This window comes from Meles meles, chromosome 1, assembly GCF_922984935.1.
Source record: "Meles meles chromosome 1, mMelMel3.1 paternal haplotype, whole genome shotgun sequence".
In the NCBI taxonomy this organism is placed as follows: domain Eukaryota; kingdom Metazoa; phylum Chordata; class Mammalia; order Carnivora; family Mustelidae; genus Meles; species Meles meles.
Genome location: NC_060066.1, coordinates 105,227,372 through 105,251,241, shown reverse-complemented (window position 1 = coordinate 105,251,241; position 23,870 = coordinate 105,227,372). Strand labels below are relative to the sequence as shown.

Sequence of the window (23,870 nt, the reverse complement as noted above, 5' to 3'; positions counted from 1 at the left end):
GGGTATAATATATGATGGAATATTACACACCCATCAAAAAGAATGAAATCTTGCCATTCACAATGATGTGGATAGAACTAGAGAGTATTATGCTAAGTGAAATAAGTCAGAGAAGGATAAATATCATATGATTTCACTCATATGTGGAGTTTAAAAAACAAAACAGATGAACATAAGGGAAAGAAAAGGGAAGGAAAATAAAGTAAGATCAAACCATCAGAGACCAACTGTAGGAAATAAACTGAGTGTTGTTGGTGGGTGGGTGGATAGGATAACTGGGTGATGGGCATTAAGGAGGGCACTTGATTTAATGAGCACTGTGTCTTATATGCAACTGATGAAAAACTACATTGCACCCCTGAAACTAGTAATACAGTATGTTAACATAATTGTATTTAAATAAAAAGGAAAAAAAGAAAAAAGAAAAGAAAAAGTAAATTTGTTGCAAATACAACAAATATTTATACCTGCTTTACATCAGAGCATATACAAAATCAGACAAGTTAACAAGTATTCCTGTCTCAGTCAGTTTGGACTGCTGTGGCAATTTCCATGCACTGTGTGGCTTAAACTGCAACAGTTTATTTCTCCCAGGTCTGGAGTACTGAAGTCTGAGATCAAAGTGCCAATAAGTCAAGTTCTTAGGGAGGTGAGGGCTCCCTTGGTTTAAAATAGGATATCTCCTTGTATCTTTACCATGTGGAGAGGACAATGAGGAAATTATTGTCTTATAAGGACATGAAATCCATCACGAGGGCTCCACCCTTGTGACCTTATTACTTGCCAAAGGTCCCACCTACCATTATCACGTTGGAGGTTAGGACTTCATCATATGAATTGGGGATTTGGTGGGGGGGTGGTGAGATATAAACATTCAGTTCATATCACTGATCCTTAGGAAAATTAGATCTAATAGGAAAGAAGAACATGTATGGACTAAATATAAAACAATGTGGTAATTAACATTCTAGATATGAGAACAAGTGATCTGGAGGAAAAGAACAATCCCCGTGAGTAGTTCATGGACAAGTACGGTAGTGCCAGCGAAAGGCAGATTGTATCCTAGTAAAGGAGCCTATTATTTATTTTTTTAAAAAGATTTTATTTATTTAAGTGACAGGGAGATGGCTAGAGAGGGAACACAAGCAGGGGGAGTGGGAAAGGACGAAACAGGCCTTCTGCTGAGCAGGGAGTTGATGCTGGGCTTGCGGGGATCATGACCTCAGCTGAAGGCAGACACTTAATGACTGATCCACCCAGGCACCCCTAAAGGAGCCCTTTAAACAGGTGCAGGGTTTAGGCTCTCAGAGCACAGTCATGTCAATGGGGACTAGTGACCAAGATATGCAGAGTCTGTTGTATATTTGAAAATACTTGTTGGAATGATAACTAAAATTGTTAGTAATAATCATCTAACCTAATTGCTTTATTAAAGCTTTGGATATAAGAATAGCTAGTAAAGTTAATAGACTTGACTATGTCTTTGAATTGTAGCTAAACAGTTTTCTTCCTCCACAGCAAAGGGAGATTTGGCTGATGGTGACTGATGCCACCCTCCAGATGCAGGATGAGAATAACTCTGGCCTCCCCAAAACCATACCAGTCTGTGTGGCCCCCTCATGTGTGTTGAGTCAGGAAGTTCTGGAAGCACTCACCGAAGCTGTCTCTCATAGCTTTCTCTTCAGGGACACAGTCCGAGCCCAGGGTATGCTTTCTTCCTCATAGTTTGACCCAGTGGTGACTGATAGATGCCATAAAATGGCATTGTAGCTTTGCCTTTCTCTGGAACTGCTGGCTCCTTCATGAAGCTAACCTTGGACATGGCACATGGAGTGGAAGAGGCCTATGGTACCAGCCTTCAGCTTTCACTAGCCCCTGTCATGGGCCACTTGGAGAGAACCAGAACCCCTGCAGGGGCTGACACTCCCTCTGAAAGATGCCATTGGTGACTCATGGATTGTCTCTTGGTGGCACACTTACAGGTGCAGAAGTCACTTGAAGCCATTGCCTGGAACATCACTTTTTAAAATAAACAAAAGCTGGAATATTATAAACATACACAGATCAGTTAGCTCTTTTTTTCCAGGGATCAAACTAGAATCCTACCCAAACTATATATTTTTATTTTATTTTGTTGAAGTATAATTTGTGTACCACAGAATTCACTATCCTAAAATGAATTTTAATCTAGTTTTGTGTGCTTGGCCCACTTAGCACACTGGTAGCTTTAGCATTTCCTTTCTGTACAGTGCATGTGTCATTGGATACAATGGATGGGCCCCAAAACTGTGCCCTCTGCCTATGGGGGGTTGGCAAAGGACCCTGTCTTCACTGGCAGGATAACTCACTTTTTTCTTCAGTGCTTCAATAATCTGAAGGGTCTCTGTTGGCAGGTCAGATTTTTTGTGTTGAAGGAAGTGTCCTCTTGCTTCAAAAGCCCTGTTTGGGTGTGGACTCCGGAGCTCACTCCTGTGAACTGACTGGCCCTGTGAAGCTCAATGAACTGGTTTCTGTTACTCAGGTCAACTCCATTTGCAGCGTTCAAGGTGGGTAGTCAATCCTGGAGGAAATCGTATTTATATATTTTTAAATATCATACTTCATATTCATTTCATTTATTCAACAAGTTTTTATGTCTGATATGTTCCAACCTTTGGATTGGAACAAAATCAGGAGAGGTTCTTGCCTCTTAGACTTCTAGTGTGTATAGAAAGACCTCAGCGAGCTGTGCACACAATCAGGCATCGAACTGCATTGTGCTGAGTGCTCCAGGTGCTGATTGCTGAGACCTCACCTTGTCAGGGAGCTCACTGTAGTCTTCCCAAGGACAGGAGCCTTGTGCTGAGATCTGTAGGATAGGAAGTAATCAGTTAGGTAATTGAGCAGGAAGACTATCTGACTAGAAAAGAATAAGACATAAAGGCTACAGACCGGGCAGAGTGGGGGAGCACCAGAGTCTGGAGGGAGGCAGGAAATGCATCCAGTTGGATGGATGGAGGGAGATTAGGCTGAAGGGCCAACCACTGCCCAAGTGGGTGGCGCTGGCAAGAGTGTACTCTGTCATCGACAGAGAGACAGGTATTCCAGGTTTTGTCTCTGCAGAGCAGAGTTGAAGGACCAAGGCCTTGGGTAGTATTCAGTGGGAAGGCAAGCACCAGTCCCAAGATGTGAAACAAGGGAGGATGCAAAGTAAATCTGGAAGTGGGTTTATTTGGGAAAAACTGACAGGTTGAGTAGTGAATTCAGTACAGAGGGAGCAAGGCATAGATAGAGGATGAGAATTCTGAGATTCTGGCTTAGGCAACAAGGCAATGGTAGAGCTTTTACTGGAGTAGGACATGGTGGAAGAGGACAGCTTTGAGAGAACAATCTTAGCTCTGTCTTGGAGAGTTTAGGTGTTTTTGGTATGTCTGAGATGTTTCAGTAGCTGGTTGGATATCTGAGTCTGGTGCTGAACACAGCATTAATACTCTTAGCTTTCACATGTTTTTAGTGATAAAAGTAGTGCATGTCCAATGGAACTGGTGAAAGATAAATAAAGGGAAAGAGAAACAGTTTCCTGCCATGCTGCACCCCGTTAACACAGGAACACATGCATTTGCCTCCTTTGGAGGAACCTGTGTGACGTCACAGTACTTTGTAAGCCCATTATCCTGTCACATGCTTTCCTCACTTATCTTAGTACTTTAGGAGGGATGTCCATCCAGGTGGATAGATGAAGATGTAGCTCAGGATAGTGATATTCCCTCCTATGAATAAACTGTCTCTCCGCTGATGGATATTGAAGATGTTCCTCTGTTCTTGCAGTTATAAACAAGGCTGAAATAAACATCCTTCAAATCAATCTCTACTGATGTCTATGCAGAAAGATTTCAGGATCTTAGGGTTCATATATTTTTTAACCAACTTTTTTGAGATATAACTTACGTAACTACAATTCAGTCATTTAAAATGTTTTAGTATATTCCCAGAGTTGTGCAGCCATCACCCCCAATCTAATTTAAAACATTGTCAGGGCACCTGGCTAGCTCAGTCAGTAGGATATATAACTCTTTTTTTTGTTTAAGACTTTATTTATTTATTTAACAGACAGTGATTACAAGTAGGCAGAGAGGAGGAAGCAGGCTCCCTGCCGAGCAGAGAGCCCAATGCGGGGCTTGATCCCAGGATCCTGGGATCATGACCTGAGCCTAAGGCAGAGGCTTTAACCCACTGAGCCACCCAGGCACCCCTAGAACATATAACTCTTGATCTTGGGTTGTAAGTTTGACAGCACATTGGGTGTAGAGATATAAAAAAAAAAAAAAAAAGAAAAAAGAAACTAACTGAGGGTTTTGGAGGGGAGAGGGGTGAAGGTTGGGTGAACCTGGTGGTGGGTATTAAGGCGGGCATGTATTGCATGCAGCACTGGGTATGGTGCATAAACAATGAGTCTTGGAACACTGAAAAACTAAAATTAAATTTTAAAAAAAGTATTTAAAAAGAAACACTGTCATCATCCCAAAAATAAACCTCACGCCCATTGTCAGTCACTCCCCATTATGCTCTCCCACCCCAGCCTTACCCTGGTCTTAGGAAAGCACTAATCTACTTTCTGTCTTTATAATAGGATTTGCTTTTTCTGGATATTTCACATATATGGAATCACACATTATATAGTCCTTCAAGATTGACTTCTTTCACTTGGCATAATGTTTTCAAAGTTATCCATGATGTACCAGATATCAGCACTTCATTTCTTTTTATGACTGAATATTTCATTGTATGGATATACCACATCTTGCTTTATCCATTCATCAGTTAATGGTTGTTTCTACTTTTTGGCTATTATAAATGGTGCTGCTATGGATATTTATGAACAAGTTTTTGTTTGAACAACCTTTTTCAAATTTTGCTTATGTATCTAAGAGTAGAATTGCTGGATCATATGGGAAACCCTGTGCTTAGCCTTTTTGAAGAAATGTGTAAGTGTTTTCTGAAGTGGCTACACTATTGGTATATTCTTAATATTAAAAGATAAAATTAAAAGAAAAGTTAATTTCCAAAAAGCATTAAAAAATTCACATTTTCAAAAGTAATTTCTAAGAGGCCTACTTCCCCAGGCTTGCCCACTACTAGATTCCTGAATCTTTTTATAATTTTTATGAACAGCAAAACTCTGATCCCATTGTTGTTGGTTTAATTCACATTCCCCTGCCTGCTTGTGAGATTGAGCACTCATTCATTGTGTTGAGGCAATTTGGATTTTCTTTTCTGTGCATCTTCTTTTAGTGTTAGTACCAAAACCTGACTAAGACTGTCATTTGAAGAAATGTTATTTCTTCATTTCTTCTTCATTCTTCACTTCTTCATTTCTTGAGAAATCTCAGATGTGATTTCTCAAATGTGATTTGAGAAATGACAGCAGTATAGCCTTGTGGTTCTGAAGAAAGCAGACTCTAACAAGCCACCTGTCATTTGGGTCTTCCATTTTCTCATCTGTAACACAGGTCTAATAGAATCCACCTTAAAGCATTGTTGAGAATCAAATAAGATAATGCACATGAGGCTTTGGGGCCTGGAGCACTCACAGACTAATGGAGAAGGATGATATCTCAGTGCTTCCACTGCTACAGACCAGGAGGTTTGGCTGAGGGCAAGAGCCAGTGAGGCAGCTTGGGATGGTTAGGATTTGTCAGAGTGGTTACAGTCTTCCAGACAGATGAAAGCGATATGGAAAACCCACAGAGGAGGCCGGGCCCTCTTGGGACAGATCTTGCTCTGTCTTGTTCTACTATTCCCAGCCATGCTAAGGAAGTTGTATGATCAATTTGTTGTATTAGGTGAAGCAATTCTGTCAGCACCATAGATAGACTATGGTACAAAGCCAGATTAGTTGCTTATAGGGTATTTGGAAGCGTGCAGGGAAGGAAGGGCTGAGAGTCTGCAGAGGCTAAGTGTACTGTGGGGGTTTCCAAGAGTTGGCTCTGCTGGGCCTCTGGACACAGGCTGTGAGGACGGTGCACAGTCCAGATGCATGGCCTGCAGCAGATGCACTGTGCACCTGTCCTTGTCACTCTGCCCACCTCCTGCTACCACTTGCATGTCTCTACCACCTCCAGAGGCCTCCCTTCCACCTTCATTCTCTTCATTGGCTGCCACCTGTTCTCATCCCACCCTCACCTCTTTCAGAGCCCAGGATTGGTCAGGTGCTGAGAGAGAAGGGTGTGGGAATAGCCTCCCAGCAGTGTTCGCTGCCCCACATTTGAGAGGGACTGCCACTCACCCACACTGCTTAAGCTGCACGGGACCCTGGGGCAACTGGGTGGCTCAGTTGGTTGAGCATCTGACTCTTGGTTTTGGCTCAGGTTGTGATTTCATGGATCATAGGATGGAGCCCTGCTTCAGGCTCAGTGCTCAACATGGAGTCTGCTTAAGATTCTCTTCCTCTGCTCTCTCTTTCAAATAAATAAATCTTAAAAAAAAAAGAAGAAGAAGAAGAAGAAGAAGCTGTACGGGACTCTGTCATTATAAGACCATAAGAATAACCACCACCTATAGCACCATGTTATGAGAAAATATGTACCTGAAGATCTTGGCTTCTAAGGGAGGGTTTGAAACCTAACACATTATCCATAGTCAGTGAATGCCACAGAGATGCAAAAAGAGGAAAACATGTAGATTCTTGAGGGGAAAGAGACAACCTGGTTTTTCTCGTTTCTGAAGAAATTCATATTTTTAAAAAAGTTTATAGGTGGGATTAACAAAATATAAAATTATAACCATTTTATAGATTGTTAAATTACCTTTTTCTTTTTTTCCTAAGATGAATACTGAGATTATTGATCTTAGATATCTTCTAGTGTATGTATTCAGTGCTTTAAATTCCTCTCTAAGCATTGCTTTTGCAGTTTTGATGTGTTTTTATTTTCATTTAGTTCAAAATATTTAAAAATTTCTCTTGAGATTTATTCTTTGACCCATATGTTACTTAGAAGTATATTAATCTCCAATTATTTGGGAGTTTTTCAGCTATCTTTCTGTTACTGACTTCTGTTTGATTTCATTATGGTCTAAGAGCATACTTAGTATGATTTCTATAAATTTAAATGTGTTTTATGCCCCCACTTTGTGGTCTGTCTTGATGGATGTTCCACATGAGCTTGAGAAAAATGTTTATTCTGCTGTCATTGGATAGCATATTGTATAAATGTCAGTTAGAGTCAATTGATTGATGGTGTTGTTCAGTTCAACTATGATTTCCTGCCTTTAAATCTGTCAGTCATTTATAGAAGGGTGTTGATGTCTCAACGAATAATAAATAAAATATAATGGTAGGTTTATTTATATCTCCTTGAAGTTCTATCATTTTGCTTCACATATTTTCATAGTCTATTGTTACACGCACATACACATTAAGGATTGTTGTATCTTCTTGGTAAATTGACTCCCTTATTATTATTTAATACCTTTCTTTATCTCAGATAATTTTCTTTAATCTGAAGTCTGCTCTGCTTGAACTTAATATAACTTTTAACTCTCTCTTATGGTGTTAGCAGGTTATATCTTTTTCTATAACTTTACTTTTAATCTTTATGTGTCTTTAGAGTTGAAATGGGTTTCTTGTAGACAACAGAGTTAGCTCTTGTTTTTCTGCCCACTCTGATAGTCTCTTTTGTGTTTTTGAATCATTCACATTTAAAATCAATACTCATACATAATTGGATTAGTATCTATCATATTTATAATTATTTTCTGTTCATTGCTTTTTTGTTTGTTTGTTTAAAGATTTTATTTATTTATTTAACAGATAGAGATCACAAGTAGGCAGAGAGGTAGGCAGAGAGAGAGAGAGAGAGAGGAGGAAGCAGACTCCCTGCTGAGCAGAGAGCCCGATGTGGGACTCCATCCCAGACCCTGGGATCATGACCGGAGCTGAAGGCAGAGGCTTTAACCCACTGAGCCACCCAAGTGCCCCTGCTCGTTTTTTTATCTACCCTCTTTCTGCCTTTTCTCATTTCAGTTGAGCATTTTATGATTCTATTTTCTCCTCTCAGCATATTAACACCTTTTTTTTTTAAACATGCCTTAGTGGTTGCCCTAGATACACTTACAATGAATCAAGTCCACTTTCAAATAACACTATCCTACTTCAGGGGTAGTACAGGTATCTTGTAAGGATATTCTCAGTTCCTCCTTCCCATTCATTAGAACATTGCTGACATTCACTTCATTTATCCGTAAGGTATAGTCACTGAATACATTGTTGTTATTATTATCTAAACAAACTATTATATTTTAGATTAATTTAGAGTAACAAGTGTAAAGGATTTTCTTTCACCTTCATGTATTCCTTCTCTAATCCTCTTCCATTAGTTTATGTAGGTCCGGTTTCTGACCTATATTATTTTCTTTCACATGTCACCATTTCAGTCTAGAGTTCCCTGTGGGTCTCTCTCTGAAGTTGTACTGCAGGCTTCTGGGTGGGTCAGGTGGATGTGTAAACACTGCTATCACAGTACTGCCAGATCTTCTGATAAGAACCAGTTAACTAAGGATTAAGAGAAAACAAAACCCCAGCTGCAAAATAGCAAAGATTGGCCCAGCCTCCCATGCAGGAACACCCAAGCCAATGCAGAGGCTGGAGCACTGACCAGATCACATTAACAGAGAGGCATAGAGGCTCCCTGCCCTGCTCTCCAGCCAGCTGTGGGCTCACCCAGATTCAACTCCCATCAAAGCCATGCAAGGCTAGGGTCCTTACTACTTTGTGAAGTAACAGTAGTAGACACCCCCTTTGCAGCAACTCAGCCTTGCCCTACTCTGCCCATCTCTGTTACAGAAAGTCCAGTGATGGCTTGTCCAGAGGTAGCCACAAGCAGGATCCTTCATCATCTGTAAGAAGTCAGTTCTGGAAGTTGGATAGCTCTCTTGCAGCAGCTAAATCAGCTGGACATTGGGGTCTCCAACAGGGTTTTGAACCTTGCAGATCATTGAGCGTTTTCTCTAAGCAGGGCTTGAACAGACTCATCGTACAGCCCTGTGAGCCAGTCACCCACTGAGAAATAACATCTGTCCATCTGCATGAGTGCTTTTAGGAAATGGAGCCTCTGTCAGGCAATGGTGCTCAGTGCTTCCCTCGGGTTCCCAGGCCTTCTCAGTACATTTCCCAAACATCAGCATCCAGACTATGCAAGGACTTCTTCCTAGTTTATTTGTTTAGGATGACAAAGTTTTGCAGCATTGATTTTTATCTCTTTGCATTGCTCGCCACTTCTTTATATACCCTTGCTAGTGGGCGGTGGTCTTGTTCACCACTGTGGGCATGAACTCAGCAAGCACATGTTTGTACTCTATCTCCCTGGGAAGGCATGACTAAGTCCTGTCTTCAAACCAGGCTTTGGCTTCTAACTAGCAGGAAACACTTCTGACCCCCAGCTTCTTTCCATGAGAAAAAAGGTTGGAGAGGAGGATGTGGTGGAGAGTTAAAAGTCACTGAAGAAAATACCAGAGCACATAGCTGTTATGTGCCGTACTAGAAAGGAGCCACTGCACTTCCCAGGAAGAAGCCTTTGAAGGAACCTTTTTAAAAAGGTGTTTTAATAAATATGTGATATATCTTTCCCAAGCCTAATTACAAGAGATCTCTATAAATAAGATAAGGAAAGTAAAAGCTTTTAATAGCAGATTGCAGCCAAATGATGAGTATGGTGTCAAAACCTTCAAACTTTAATAATATTTTTTTTCCTTCTGATGTTCATGTAAATGAATAGTACACTTCCCAGTCATCCCTTGGAATTTATTTAGAGTTACCAGAAGGCACTTCCAGTGGTGTGTAGACCCCAGATGAAATAAATTTCTTCAATGTGTCTCGTTCCCTACTGGAAGGAAATTGCTTAATCCCATCTAAACGTAAATGCAGTTAACACCCAAAGATATCCTAGGATAAAAAGGAAGTTAAGTTGGTAGCAGTCTTCTTTTTACTAGTTCATGTAGCAAACGCTAAGTAATGCTGGGCACAGACACCCATAGAATAGAAGCGACTCATCCTGCTTGGCCCTACTGAATGCCTCTGCCCGTTGTGAATTGGTCAACACTCCTTTCCGGCTGTATTATAAGCCATTATTGACTTTACTTTTCATCCCTTTGACTCAATCTTGATTAGATTTGCAAGGATAATGAAATTAGCTGGGACAGGCTTTTCAAAATCAAGATCTATTATTTTCATTTTAAAAAAGTCTTTCAAGTGGGCATTGCATGAATGCATTTTAGTAAATCAAGCCTACTTAGTTGTAACAATTGTTTTATCCTCTACAGATAAATTTTCTTCTAATGCTTGTTCTAGTGGGGAATGAAATTCTTTGCTCCAGGAGTGGGAGGGATGATTCTTCTATTTTTCTGGAAACTTAGGTCACATCCTAACTCCTTTTCAAATGTCTTATTTCACCACTTTTCAACAGGAATGGTCTGGGATTTGCCAGCGTATCTAGATGATATGTATAATGCTTCACATTTCAAGAAAGTAGACCATCTTAATTTCCTGTTTAAAATTCCTCACTTGCTTCTCATGCCTTCCAAGTCTAAAATCCCCAGTTAAGACCCTGGTGACTTGGGTCTGCCAACCTCACAGCCATGTCACCTGCCTTTCCATCATGCCCCTTTGGCCTCCAGCCCTGCCTCAGGGTACAGGGTCAGCCTGTGCCCTCCACCCCACCTGTAGCCCCACCTCATGTATCTTCTTTTGGGAAACCTTCCCTGACCTTGTAGAGGGCCTCTCTTCTCTACCTCCAGGAGTCATTTCCATTTCTCAATATAGCATTTATTTCATGGTATTTTTTAATAGACTATTTTTAGAGAAGTTTTGAGTTTATAGCAAAGTTGAGCAGAAGGTACAGAGTTTCCCCATACCCTACACATGTACTGAGTTTCCCACTATCAATATCCCCCACCAGGGTGGTACATTTGTTATAGTTGATGATATATAGATATATAGATATCCTACATTGTCACATCATAATCACCCAAAGTCCAGAGTTTACATTGGAATTCACTCTTGGTGTTTTACATTCTATGGGTTTAGACATGTGTGACATGTATCCATTACTATGGTATCATACAGAATGGTTTCACTAACCTAGAAGTCCTCTGCTCTACCTTTTCATCCCTATCTCCCCCTTAATACCTGGCAACCACTGATCTTTTAACTATCTGATTAGTTTTGGAGTTTTTTCTGTCTGTGTAGTTTTGTTTTTTCCAGAATGTTGTAAAGTTGGAATCATGCAGTATATAGCTTTTTCAAACTGGCGTCTTTCATTAAGCAATGAGCATTAAGTCTTTTCATTATGTCTTTTCATAGTTTGATAGCTCATTTCTTTTTAGTGCTGAGTAATATTCCATTGTCTGGAGGTACCACAGCTTATTTATCCATTCACCCACTAAAGGACAGCTTGGTTGCTTCCAAGTTGTGGCAATTGAGAATAAAGCTTCTATAAACATCTTTATTCCAGTGTTTGTTTGGACATAAGTTTTCAACTCCTTTGTATAAATACCACCAAGTACAGTTGCTGGATCATATGGTATGACTATGTTTAGTTTTATAAGAAACTGCCAAAATAGCTATACCATTTTGCATTCCCACCAACTAGGAATGAGTGTTCTTGTTGCTCCACATTCTTATCATAATTTGGTGTTGTCAGTGTTCTGGATTTTGGCCATTCTAATAGGTATGGAGTGTTTGGGTGTTTTTGTTTTGTTTTGTTTGTTTTTGTTTTTTTTTTTTAGTTATTGAGGTATAGTTGACTTACAATGTTACATGAGTTTCAAGTATTTTTATTTTTAATTTTCTGAGGAAACTCCATACTCTTTTCCAGAGTGCATGCCCCAATTTGACTGTCTACCAGCAGTGCACTAGGGTTCCTTTTTTCCACATTCTCACTAACACTTGTTATTTCTTGTCTTTTTTATTTTAGCCATCCTAACAGGTGAGGTAATATCTCACTGTGATTGTGATTTGTATTTCCTTGAGGATGAGTGTTGTTGAGCATTTTTTCATATGTCTTTTGGCTATCCAAATCCCTTCTTTGGAAAAATTTCTATTCAGTTTCTCTGCCCATTTTTAATTGCATTTTTTTTTTTTTTTGGTGTTCTCCTGTTTTAATTTTCATTTCCCTTATCACATGATGTTTGACACCTTTCATATGCTTATTTGCCATCTGTAAATATCTGTGAAGGTCTTAGGCCCATCTTTTAATTGGATTGTTGTGTTGTTGAGTTTTAAGAGTTCTTTGTATATTTTGGATAACAGTCCATTATCAGATGTGTTTTCTGTGAATATTTTCTCCCATATTCATGATGTTTTTCTCATTATTTGGTCATCTCAACCAGACTATGGCGTTCACAAGAGTAGGGACTGTAGCATTCATTGTTACATATTTTGTGCTAAATATATATCACACACTAAGTAGCATTGTATGCATATTTGCTTGTTGAATAAATAAATCACAAATATTGGGTTAAAAAATGAAGGAAACCAGAAAAATCACATATGGAGATATGAACAAAGCAATAAGAATATTTCTCTTTCCTTATCAAAGAAGTAGAAACTATGATAAGGAATTCCATTATACCTATTAAGGAGGCAAAGAGTGAGGTGATGCTAGCATGCAGCTCAGAGAAGCTAGCACTCTGTAAATGAATGGTGAAAGTGTGAATCAGGAAATCCTTTAGGAAAAACCTCCTAAAAGGGTGTTTCTGTATCTCCAATATTCATATTCTTGACAGAGCGATTCTGCTGCCAGGAATCTATCCTAAGGAAGGGATCTTAGTACAGGAAAGGCCTTATGTGGAAAGTTGTCCACTGCCTCAGACCTGTATGTACAATATGGAGGGAACCATGACACATCACCTAAATGGAATATCGATAAGACAGTCCTTATGACAGCTCTACAGCAACCTACAAAGTATAATGAGGCAGTGCCCTGATGGTTTGCTTATAATGATTTCAGTATATATGCATCTGGAAAAAAAGACTAAAAAAGATGAGGCAGAGTAGAAATACTTGTTTGGGTAGTAATGTGGGCAAGTTTTAAAACTTACTTTTTACTGTTGTAGTTTTGTGCAGTACATGGAAATTATAAAAAGCTTGGGACCATTTATATAAACTCATAAGTGAGAAAAAAGGGTCTAAGGAATCTCATGTTACCATCTGTGTCTTGAGGGACAAAGAGAATTTGGGAGGGAAGACACTGCCTCTGGAACTCCAGCTTTTGCTTTCTCTTGGGCCTAGGCACTGTAGTTGGTGTGGATGAGAACACTGCTTTCTCCTGGCCCACTTGTGACATGTGTGGCAACGAGAGATTGGAACTGAGCCCAGGAGACAGGTAAGAGCGCAGGAGCTGGCCTGAAAGACCCCAAGGCAGCTGCAGCCAATCCTAGAGGCTCCACTGCCACCCTGCCTCAGGCCACCTCCCCTACTAAGGGCAAGGCATGAGCTCCCACTGGGAAATCAAGTTCCTGCACTGCAGCTCAGCTGCTGTGTTCACTTCTTTGTAACAGAAGTTTTTGCTGGTCCTTTCAGTTCCTCCTATCTTAAAGGAAAGAAGAGCCAGGTTTTGTACTCAGCTCTTTTATTATCAGTTAGGAGAAAAAAGAAAAACTCTGGGCAAACTTGAATAAATGAGACAAACTTGGTAACTATACAGCTTCTCTTTTGCAGGGGTGCAGACTTTTCCAGGGACCAGTGAACAGCTACATAAATAGACATTCCTTCCCCAACCAGAGTTACTGCATAGCCTCCCAAGGTGACCTTGTTACCTGTCAGACAGGGGCATGCTCATTACTTTCCTCTTTAATAACTAAGGGGCAAGGGGCACCTGGCTGGCTCAGTGGGTTGAGCCTTTGCCTTTGGCTCAGGTCATGATCTCAGGGTCCTGGGATCAAGCCCCACATCGGGCTCTCTGCTCGGCAGGGAGCCTGCTTCCCCCTCCCCTTTGTCTGCCTCTCTGCCTACTTGTGACTTCTCTCTCTGTCAAATAAATAAATAAAATCTTTGAAAAAAAAATAAGGGGCAAGTGTTTTCTTGATGCCTCATGGGTTGATGGTCTTATGTATAAACAAGTCATCACTGGATTGTTTTAGAGACAAGGAGAGTGTGTACTACAGGTTTACTTGGTAGCAAGAAGGAGCATAACTACTTGTGATTAGAAGTAGGTTTTCCTGTTCAGGCAGATGGGAAGCCCTGACTTCCCCTTGCTGAGCGGAGGGCCTACACTTCACTTCATGGGATGTTTGCTGTCATCCTCTATGCCCAGCTTGAATGAGGCTTCCTGCCTGAGTGTCCCTTCTGTCCCCTGGTCCATCAATTGCCCATCCAGCCGTCAGCCAGAAGCTGATGCTGATCCCTCAGAACAGGCTGAACTTCTTCTGGCCTATTTCAGGAACTTGGTTTCTGAGAATAAATCCCCCTTTTCTATATCAGCAAACACTCGTGTTTAGAAAAAAAAGTCTGTCTACGGCTAGATTCTTCAGATTTGTGCCTTTTCAAGTCTTATATTCCCTGTGTGTTTCCATACAACAGAGACACCTTTTCCTGTGGGGACTGCTCCCGTGTGGTCACCTCTCCTCTTCTCAGAAGGCACCTGCAGGTGTTCCTGGACTGTCCCTCTCGACCCCAGTGCACAGTGAAGGTCAAGGTAGGAGCGGTGTAGGAGGTCGTGTGCTTCCTACTCCACCTCATGGAGCTGCTCTGCTGCACTAGCCAAGAGGGCAGCATCTATTGTTCCTTCCCTGGGGAGGGGATGGGAAGGACAGCCCCTCAGGAAAGCAGTCTTTCCACATCCATAACTTACAGTCATGTTTAACATAAGGCTCTGAGGTGGAAGCTGCTAAAGAGATGGAGGTTGAACATTAACACCTGATTAAACATGATTAGATTGAACATGAGCACCTGCCTCAGCCCTGGGAGTTTAATCAGCCCACCCCACTGTTATTGCAGCTGTCCCAGACCAGTATTTCTTCACTCCTGAGGTTTGCCGCCTGCGAGGATGGGGTAAGTCCAGGGACATGCAGCCCAGGTGTACACCCCTGTGTTCTTAAGCCCTGAGTCAGTGGATCTCCTCTCCAGGTAAAGATCCCTGTCCTATGTACTTCCAGTTACAACAAAGTGTCACAGTATCATTGTGTGCATGCTAGGTGTTCAGACTGTACCAAGACAAGGGAAGTCTTACTGCCGTCATTCCCTGACAGATACTTGTGTCGGTTCATGAGATCCTTTTCTTTTTGGAATTGAGATGATTTCCTGACCAAACTCGCAGTAGATACATGAATATGACTCCACTGGCTTTGATGATAGTTAGACTGGCAACATTTCAAGTCTTACTGCCATGATTCATGTTAATAGAACAGAAATATCTGAGACACACGTTTTGTGTTTTTTAATTGCTGGGTATTCCAGAATGAGTAACTGGAAACTTGACCATTATTTCTCAGAACTATTTGCCTTCCCTGAGAGTTACTATGGCTGAATAAAGTGGTATGCTCCTCCAAGAAAACCACCACCTAAATATATATAATTTATGGTCTAGAGATAGTTTCTTCCTTGTGAAATTTGGCCCTCATAAACAAGAGAGGTCTGTCCTTGAGATGCCACCTTTGTCTTGTCCAAGCCATTTAAAAGCACCACAAGTGGCTTCAGGAATCTCTGAACCTCAGAGAATAGCACTGGACACTGACCACTGGAGTGATGCCAGGGCACAGCCCCCAGGTCACAAAAGTTATCCAGGGCCAGTGTTAGGGTCCACATCCAAGTAGCAAACTTGGGCCAGCTGGGAGGTTGTGGTGAAAAGTGGGGTGATCATCTATAGAACTTTCTGATGGGGTCCCATGGTCAAATTCCAGCTCTGATTGCAGTCTGAACACAGGCTGAATTTATCCATTCTCTGGAGCTCTGAGGGGCTTCTCTCTCCAGTGGCAGCAAGCCCCTGCCCCTTAGGAGGTGCTGGCAGCTTGAAGAGGCAAAACAGCCATTTGTACTCCTTCCTCAAAACCATGGCTCTCAAAGTGTGGACTAAATTGGAACATGGATAAATCCATGAATAAGATCATTGAGGATCACTGGTCTGACAATGGTTTCCAACCCTGATTTCAGGGTGCAACTGCCTGTGGAGCTCTAAAAAGCATTTCTGGCTCCCACCCTAGGATAAAGCCCACCAGCCTGGGCATTCCCTAAAGCAACTCTGTGACACTTCCAGCCCAGCACCAAACTTTTATCTAAAGGGCTGTTTCACAGGTAGGGATTGATGCATAGACCAGGCCATAGGAGGGTTTATGAACTAGTTATTCCCTGAATGTTTAAAGTAAAATGTAAGTAAATAACTATAATGGACCAAGAACTATGCTTACCACTTTTCTCAAACGTTTTCTTATTTAATCTCTGCAACATCTCAGTGGTGCAGAATCCACATTTTACCACTAAAGAAACAAGGGTTCACAGTTACGGTCTCTGTTGGGTATGTTGTTATCCCCACAAGTGACCACCTAATAGAATGGGGGGAGGGTGACCAGGATCCTTGTGTGTTTGTTTCTATTGTTCCTGAAGTTTATATGTTTAATGTGTGACAAGACAGTGGTACCTGTTGGCTGATCCCTTGTCACCTCATCTCTCGGTCTTTGAGGTGGGTGAGGATGAGGAAAGAAGGGTGTGATGCTGGGTAAGGCTGGTGAATTAGAGGGAGCTTTAAACAGGTGCTAAAGATGGTAGATCTAAGTTATGAGGGAAGATATTTCCATGGAAAAGTTTGGGGCAAAGTGTGGGGGGAAGACTCCTGCTTAAGGAGAACACAGCAAATGAATCAAAACCCACAACTTAAACAAAAAAAACCCAACAGACTTGGGATGGCGCATAGCTCCCTTTAGTCCCACACAACCACAGAGGTACAGTGCCTGCCCTGCAGTTCCTCAGGTGGCCTTGGCTGGGCCCCACCAGGTTCCGGCCTGATCTCCCACTGGTTTCTCGCAGGTTCCCTGGTGCTTCTTCTGGGAAGCCTCCGTCCATGGACTGCCCTTGATTACCCTACCTCCCTATAAGGGACCCAGAGACCAGGAAGAGGCCCTGGCAGAAATCCTGCCTCTTCATTTGATTTCCTTCTGACTGAAGCTGACTTGTATGTTTTACATATTACACTTTTTAACTCCAGTATGCCTGTAGGCAAAGCCCGACTTCTAAGGAGCTCAAGAGGTCGTGTGTACAACCGTACTTTTATGTATCAGTGTAAGTGGGTTTGCCCATGGGTGTACTTGTGTGTATACACCTGTCGTGCTCATGTGTACATGTGTTGCCTGATTATGTGCCTGTGTGTGCACATGTGCACTGGGTGAGGGGCACAGGTGAGGGACACAGGGTGGCAACAGCCTCAGGTGTTACCTTTCTGGTTGCCGTGTTATCAGAGCTGATGCCAGGCAAAGTAGGGTAAATTGCAAACCTGGAGGGACAGAAGTTCATCCCCCTCCTCTGGTTTTACTCACAGTGGATAATCAGGGCTTTATATCTGACCTGCAAGAAGCTGATAGGAGATGGGTACAAGAAGAACCTCTGTATTGACAAGAGCATGAGTTTTCCAATCTGGATTCTGTCAGTTTTCTGGGTGAGAATGCACATTGGCCAAAATCCAAAGAATCAGATTAGGCTTTCTATGACAATTCTACTCCCTAGAACAGATGGGCTGTTTCTGGTTAGGACACATGAGTGTTAAGTTTTATGCCTTAACTTTAATGGGTTCAAGTTACAGATGTGAAAACAATGGAGTTCGCCGCTGTTGTACATGTCAGTTCTCAAGCTCACATTACAGTGACAGGAAATTTGGAGTTTGTTTCCTTACTTTCAGAAAAAGAAAAGTTAAAGGAAAATATAGGGTACCTTTTATAAAAATAGAGATACATTTTACACATTCATTACATTCATATGAACAGTGTATTTGCATGTGCTGGTGTGATTTTTTTTTTTTACCTCTCCATATTAATTCCCCCCAAATATATTGATGTCTACTTATAAATGATATAGTTAATATTGGCTATGATATAGTTATTATAAACTTTAGCTGTGAAACCTGACATTGTAAAAAGAAATGATCTGTTGCTGACTTTTTTTTCAAGTTAGAATCTGTACTTTTACCCCAAATGAGTGTAGAAGTGCCTGGGCCTTCTACTTCCCCATACACAAATGTGCAAGGCTAGCTAAAATGGGAAGAGACAGCAAATGAGTATCCAGCTGTCCTACCTCACTCCTCCCAAACCTGGACAGCCCCTCACTGTGCACAGCCCTGTATGCGCCTTCTGCACCAGCACCCCGGTGGCTGGTTTTCTGCCATCTCTTCAGGGTCAGGCCCCTCATGGGTTCACAGCAAGCCCTTGATGAATGATCAAGGCAGTGGCCCATGAACCTGACATCAGTGTCACAGATAAGCTAAGCAGAGGAAGGCTTCAGCCATGGTTGTCCAGGCAGAGACTTTAGTTTTGTCTCTTCACCTGTCTTGATTACAACTCTTACTCCCCCTTCCCTCCATTAAACTACTCTGTTGACCTTACTCTAATTTTTACTAAAGAAGCCTAAACTCTACAAGTCATATTGAATACACTAAGTGTTTCACACAATGCCTGACTTAAAATACAGGAAAGCAAAATGATCACAGTGGTTTGGCATTAGAGCAGTGCCCACATCCCAGATTGATCCTGCTATGTATTGCTTCAGAACAAACTATCTCAAAGCTTAGTGGCCTCCACACTTACTCTGCACACAGACCTGCAATTTGGATAAGGCTCTGCCAGGACATTAATCTCTGCCCAACAGGACGTCAGCTGGTACCCCAAAGGCTGGGTTAGAGTCACAGAATACTCTCAGTCCCTGGACAGCTGTCATATTCCTGTTGACTGGGATCTTCCCAGGCTCTGGCCAGATACCACACAGTCTGGATTCTGAGAGAGGCAGGCAGAGGCTGGGCACCTTCCTGACCAAGCTGAGGATGTCACTCAATGTCCCTTCCACTACACTCATCATAAGCAGTAGTCACTGAGCCCAGCCGAGGATCCAGAGTGACAGAGTGAAGTGCCCACCTTTGATGGGAAGGCACCAAGGACAGAGATGTGCCAACTTTGGCCATGTTGTTGGAGACTCCAGCCTCAGTCTCCCTTGGCAAGACACATTAATGATGGAATGGGTAAGCTAAAACATACTGAACCAAGATGCTGTAGAGACGTGTAAGTGTTTTGCACATAGGGGTGCCTAGGTGGCTTAGTCATTAAGTGGCTGCCTTAGGCTCAGGTCATGCCCAGGGTCCTGGTATCAAGACCTGCATCAAGAGCCTGTTTCTCCCTCTCCCCCTCTCCCTGCTTGTGGTTTCTCTCTTGCTGTCTCTCTGACAAATAAAAAAAAAAAATAAAATCTTTTTTAAAAGACACTTTCAAAAGTGTCTTGTACAGAGGAGTGAGGTAACCCAGATAGTACTCTGCAAGTGGCAGCAAAGGAGTCTATGAAAAAATGCATTACCCTCTAGGGCTTCTTCTGTCTCTGGTAAAGCCACAGATCTGATTTATCCCAAGGCTTTTGAGCTGCTCCTTATTTTCAGCCCCTTGCCCCACCCCAGAAGAAAATGTTCTGAGGTTTGAGACCAACAAAGCCTTGCCATACCTTCCTAGCCTAGTCATCTTGTGCCCCTGATGTCCAGTGCCCTGAGTTCTCATCTAGAGATGAAACCTGCCTAAGATTAACCAATCACCGTAAGATACTCATCAAACAATGTGAAGAAAAAGCTTTTTACAACACATTTTTGGCTCAGTGTTACTGTAGAAGAAATGGGATGGGATCCTATTGAGGAGAGAGGTTTGGGGCAAAGTACCAGGAAATCCTTTGACCAGAAGTGTTGCTAGATTGGGGAAGTGTCCCAAAGGAAGTGGGAGGCAGCTGCAACCATGATGCATGCCCAGCCCCCAGCCCCCAGCCTTCCTGCTAGAGAACAGGGCATATCCCTTTGTACGTCTGTCCCCAGTTCCTCTCGTAGGACAGCTAGCTGGGATATGCTTGTCTTTGCATCCACCAACAAACAGCAGAAAAAAGGAGTTCCTTTATTTGCCATAGTAAGTAGAGTTTTTATTAAGCCCTTAATTTCATTCTTCCTTACCCATGTTGTAAAGTGGAAGGTCACAGACTGAGCAAAGGACCTTCTGCTCTGCCCTGTGTGTTCCGTGTTGTTGGGAACAGAATGTTCAGGGCTAGCTCTATTTGCTTTAACCAGTGTGCCTTTTATCACTGCAGAGTTATGAAGTGAAGAGTGTCCTCGGAAAGGAGGTGGGGTTGTTGAATTGTTTTGTCCAGTCCATAACCACCCACCCAGCTAGCTGCGTTGGATTGGAGGAAATTGAGCTCCTGAGTGCAGGAAGAGCCTCTTCAGAACACTGCCAGTTGCCGTAAGATCTGTGAACTTTGCAATGCAGTTGCCGCTTGGAGTAGTTACTTGTTAACTATCGGTAGAGCGAGAATGTATTGTATGATCTTGAAATGGAACTTAGATTTTTCTGGGGCAAATGTTAGTGTGATTATTTTGTAGACTAAACATCGAAATATTTTTTTCTAGTTAAAATATTTTTACCTTTTTGCAAATTTGGGAACATGTTATTAAAACTTAAATAAGCCTGAGGTCTTCATTTTGTATTTCATCTTAGACAATTAATAGTAAAAAAAAAAAATTGTGTTCACTTGTAATTCTTCTCTGTATCGTTCCAATTTTAGTATATGTGCTGCTGAAGCAAGCACTCACTTGTAATTCTTAAGTGTTTAAATTTTACCATGATTCAACACGTTTTTCTTGTAGTTATTTAAGGTGTCCAAAGAACACCCTGCAGAGCTGAAGTATTTGCCCTAAATTGTAATACAACTGTTCTACTACACAGTACACGTCCAACTTAAGCATTTTGCCATTTAATAATTTTGGGAAAGTGTTCTGGGGAACTGTGCCAGAGGTAAAACTGTTACCCATAAAGTGTATGTAAGTTACCTGGTGGTGATTAAGGCTGTACTGCAAGAGGTATAGATAGCTCACGCTAGATAGACCTATTTAATCTTGCTGGGTACCGTGCACAGAGAGCCAAGATTACAGATTGAAGAGGAGTGACTGGTTATCATTTGCTTTGTTGGCAGAGATTTAAATTAATATAAAATGATGAATAGATTATCTGTTTCCTCCCTTACAATATCATGATGACAAGCCACAGTTAATTACATAATATAGTCCTAACCTAGAGCAAGAAAGGGTGCCTAGTACCCACTTTAATTGGGAGAAAGGCAAACGGCCTTTATCTGTCCTGATTAAACTTTGAAACAATACAATGACAAGATTTTTGACTGTCCTTTGCATCTACTACAGGACTATTGTATTTATACACACTTTGAGAATGTATTTGAAGCAGTACATAAGGCTGAGGAAAAGTGAAAGCAAATTCCCAAGAAAGCCAAAGATGAGTCAGACGTGACTATCGGATAACCAGAGCCCTTCCACTACCCCCTCATCCCTTGAGCAGTCAACTAAAATTAGGAAGCCCTTCAGCTCTTCATAGAGCCCCTAAATCAGCTGCAGGGTCAATCGACAAGCCAGCCCCCTCCCCCAAATCCGGCTACTTCTTTGGAAGCACCTTCCACCAAAAAGCTGCTAGCATTAACAAGAACTTGGGCAAATATTAACATTTGGAGGTAGACTGTGGCTGGTTTCAAAAGCAAAAGAGATCCCCCTCTTCTAAGGAACTTGGTTCCCTTCATGGACACACACCTGGGTCCCGCGGCCTCCCGGTGCCTTGCTGCATGCCTGGCACTGGAATGTGCCTTTCCCCAGCGAGGTCCTGGGGCTACCAGCATTCAGGAGTCACTGCAAATACAGGAATCAGGGGTGGTTTAAAATGCTTCTTTATTCTTACAAATACTGTAGAAATTAATATAAAAAATGAGCATGCTCAGTCTTTTTCTCTTATCTACAATAACAAATGTTTTGAGAAGTCTTTTTTCTTACAAATGTACCTTAGCTGCATCAATAAGAGTAGATGTAGAAAAGCTACCATTATAAAAATAATTTAAGGGAAATAAACACGTATAGCTTCTCTCGAAGTTCGGTGGTGGAAGTCCAGGCTGTAGGTTCCTTCGCTCGCGCGTCCCAAAGGAAATGCAGCCGGCGCCAAGCGGCTCTCGCTGCGTCCCGGCGGTGCGCGCTCCGCTCCCTGGCCGGTCGGGTCTGAGGTATCGGTAGTTGGTGAGTCTCTCCCGCCCCCGGGGCGCGCGTTACCGACAGTCGGCGGCCCCGGCGCCCGGCAGGAATGGGGGGCTGGGCAGTTGCTTGAAAAACTGCCGGAGGCCGGCCAGGTCCCGCGTGAGCTGCTCCACGCGCTGGTGCAGCTTCTCGTTTTCGGCCGACAGCTCCACCAGCTTCTGCTGCATCTCCTGGTTGCGCCGCTTGGCCTTGTCGCGGCTTTTACGCACCGCGATGTTGTTGCGCTCGCGCCGCTGCCGGTACTCCGGACTACCGCGGTCCGGGCCCCTCTTCCCCGCACTCTTCTCCCGGGCCGGGCCAGGAGCAGGGCTCGGCCCCGGGCTGCACCGCGGTGGCTCGGGCGACGTGGGCGGTGTGGGTTGTGCGGCGGCCGCCAGGCTCACCACGGTCTGCGCGCAAGCTGCCACCTGCGCCGGCAGCAGCGAGCCGGGCGCGTCGCCGTCTCCCCAGTCGGGCTCGCGCTTGAGCGGACGCGGGGCTGCTGTGCCCGGGCCGTGGGTACGCGCGAGGCCGCCAGGCAGCAGCTCCAGAGCGCCCGCACTGGCGCCTGCCGCTCCCGTCTTGTGGTTGCTGTTGAAGAGGTCGGCGAAGAGCTCGTCGTGGCATAGCTCCAGAGTGGGCACGGCAGCCATGGAGTCAATGTAGGCACTGAAGTCGATAGCACTCTCGTCGTCGTACATGGCAGGGGCAACGGCGCCTGGCTCGGACAGGGTCCCCGACTCGCTGCCGCGGCCCGGCTTGCCCGCCCGGCCCGGCTCGTAAAAGGGCGCGGGCTCCACAGGCCACGGCGCGCCGCGCGTCGGGCCGTCCAGGCTAAAGAGCGCGGCGCTCATGGCGGCGTCGAGCCGGGCTCCTTCTCTGAGCGCGGCTGTCACCTCGCTGGGCAGGGCCCCGCCGCCTTTTCTAGCCGAGCTGACGCGCACGCCCCGCCCCAACTCCAGAACCGCGGGGGCGCCCCGGGCCGCGGGGAGGGGGGCCGCGTCGGGGGGAGCCCCCGCCCCGCCAGGCCCCGGAGCCGCCCCCGAAACCCCCGCCCCCGCTCCGCTGCAGTACCCCAGCTGCTCCTTCCTTCCTTACCCCAGGCCCGCGCTGGAGGGGAAGGGGCGCTGCTTCCTCCCCGCCCCCGGCTCCGGCCCAGCCCTTGAGCCTCTGCTGGGAATGACCCTCCCTCTGCCCGCACTCCGGCTTTTTCTCTTCTTCCTGTTTGTTGGGTTTGGAACCTTTTCGCTCTCGCAGCCGGCAGTGAAATCAAAACCGGGATTTGGCCGCGGCTTGTCCCGGGCCCGTTCCCATCCTCAGGGGGAGCTCAAACTGGGGGAGGGCATCTCTGGTGCGGAAGACAGAGCCTGGGGACGTTCTCCAGCCACGGCTCCGATCCCGGAGACCCAGGTCCACATCTGGGGCGGCGTAGAGGCCGCAATGGGCGGGGGCATGCTTCGCACTTTTCCGAGAATTCGGGGCCCAATTTGGCCCTTCTCAGGGGTCAAAGACACTGGAGGTCAAGGCTCGGCGTCGCGGCTGAAACTTCCAGGCCGTAGGGACTGCGGAACGCAGCAAATGGGAGAGGAGTCAACGACGCTTGTCTGAGCC

At 43.9% G+C, this 23,870-nt stretch overlaps 2 protein-coding genes across 6 annotated transcripts in view; one reads left to right on the top strand and one right to left on the bottom strand.

The window, feature by feature from the left end:
* Window positions 1–21,770, top strand: part of SPIDR (scaffold protein involved in DNA repair) — a 600,140-nt gene extending 578,370 nt beyond the window's left edge. For 4 of the 5 annotated variants that reach the window (XM_046007112.1, XM_046007094.1, XM_046007128.1 and 1 more), the window contains 7 exons: window positions 1,519–1,705; window positions 2,394–2,546; window positions 11,949–11,960; window positions 13,265–13,358; window positions 14,555–14,669; window positions 14,972–15,025; window positions 20,282–21,770. In XM_046007112.1, the coding sequence (XP_045863068.1) occupies window positions 1,519–1,705; window positions 2,394–2,546; window positions 11,949–11,960; window positions 13,265–13,358; window positions 14,555–14,669; window positions 14,972–15,025; window positions 20,282–20,437 (771 nt within the window). In that variant the 3' untranslated portion in view covers window positions 20,438–21,770. The remainder of the gene's footprint in view (window positions 1–1,518; window positions 1,706–2,393; window positions 2,547–11,948; window positions 11,961–13,264; window positions 13,359–14,554; window positions 14,670–14,971; window positions 15,026–20,281) is intronic. The other variant, XM_046007104.1, reaches the window with a different exon arrangement.
* Window positions 21,771–21,906: 136 nt separating this feature from the next.
* CEBPD (CCAAT enhancer binding protein delta) lies at window positions 21,907–23,263 on the bottom strand. The gene has a single exon (XM_046007142.1). It carries the CDS (start codon window positions 23,111–23,113, stop codon window positions 22,292–22,294), a length of 822 nt encoding a protein of 273 aa, XP_045863098.1. The 5' UTR covers window positions 23,114–23,263; the 3' UTR covers window positions 21,907–22,291.
* Between the last annotated feature and the right edge of the window lie 607 nt (window positions 23,264–23,870).

Excerpts from the sequence above, each read along its gene's own strand:
- CEBPD (XM_046007142.1), bottom strand. The coding sequence starts at position 23,113 with ATGAGCGCCGCGCTCTTTAGCCTGGACGGCCCGACGCGCGGCGCGCCG.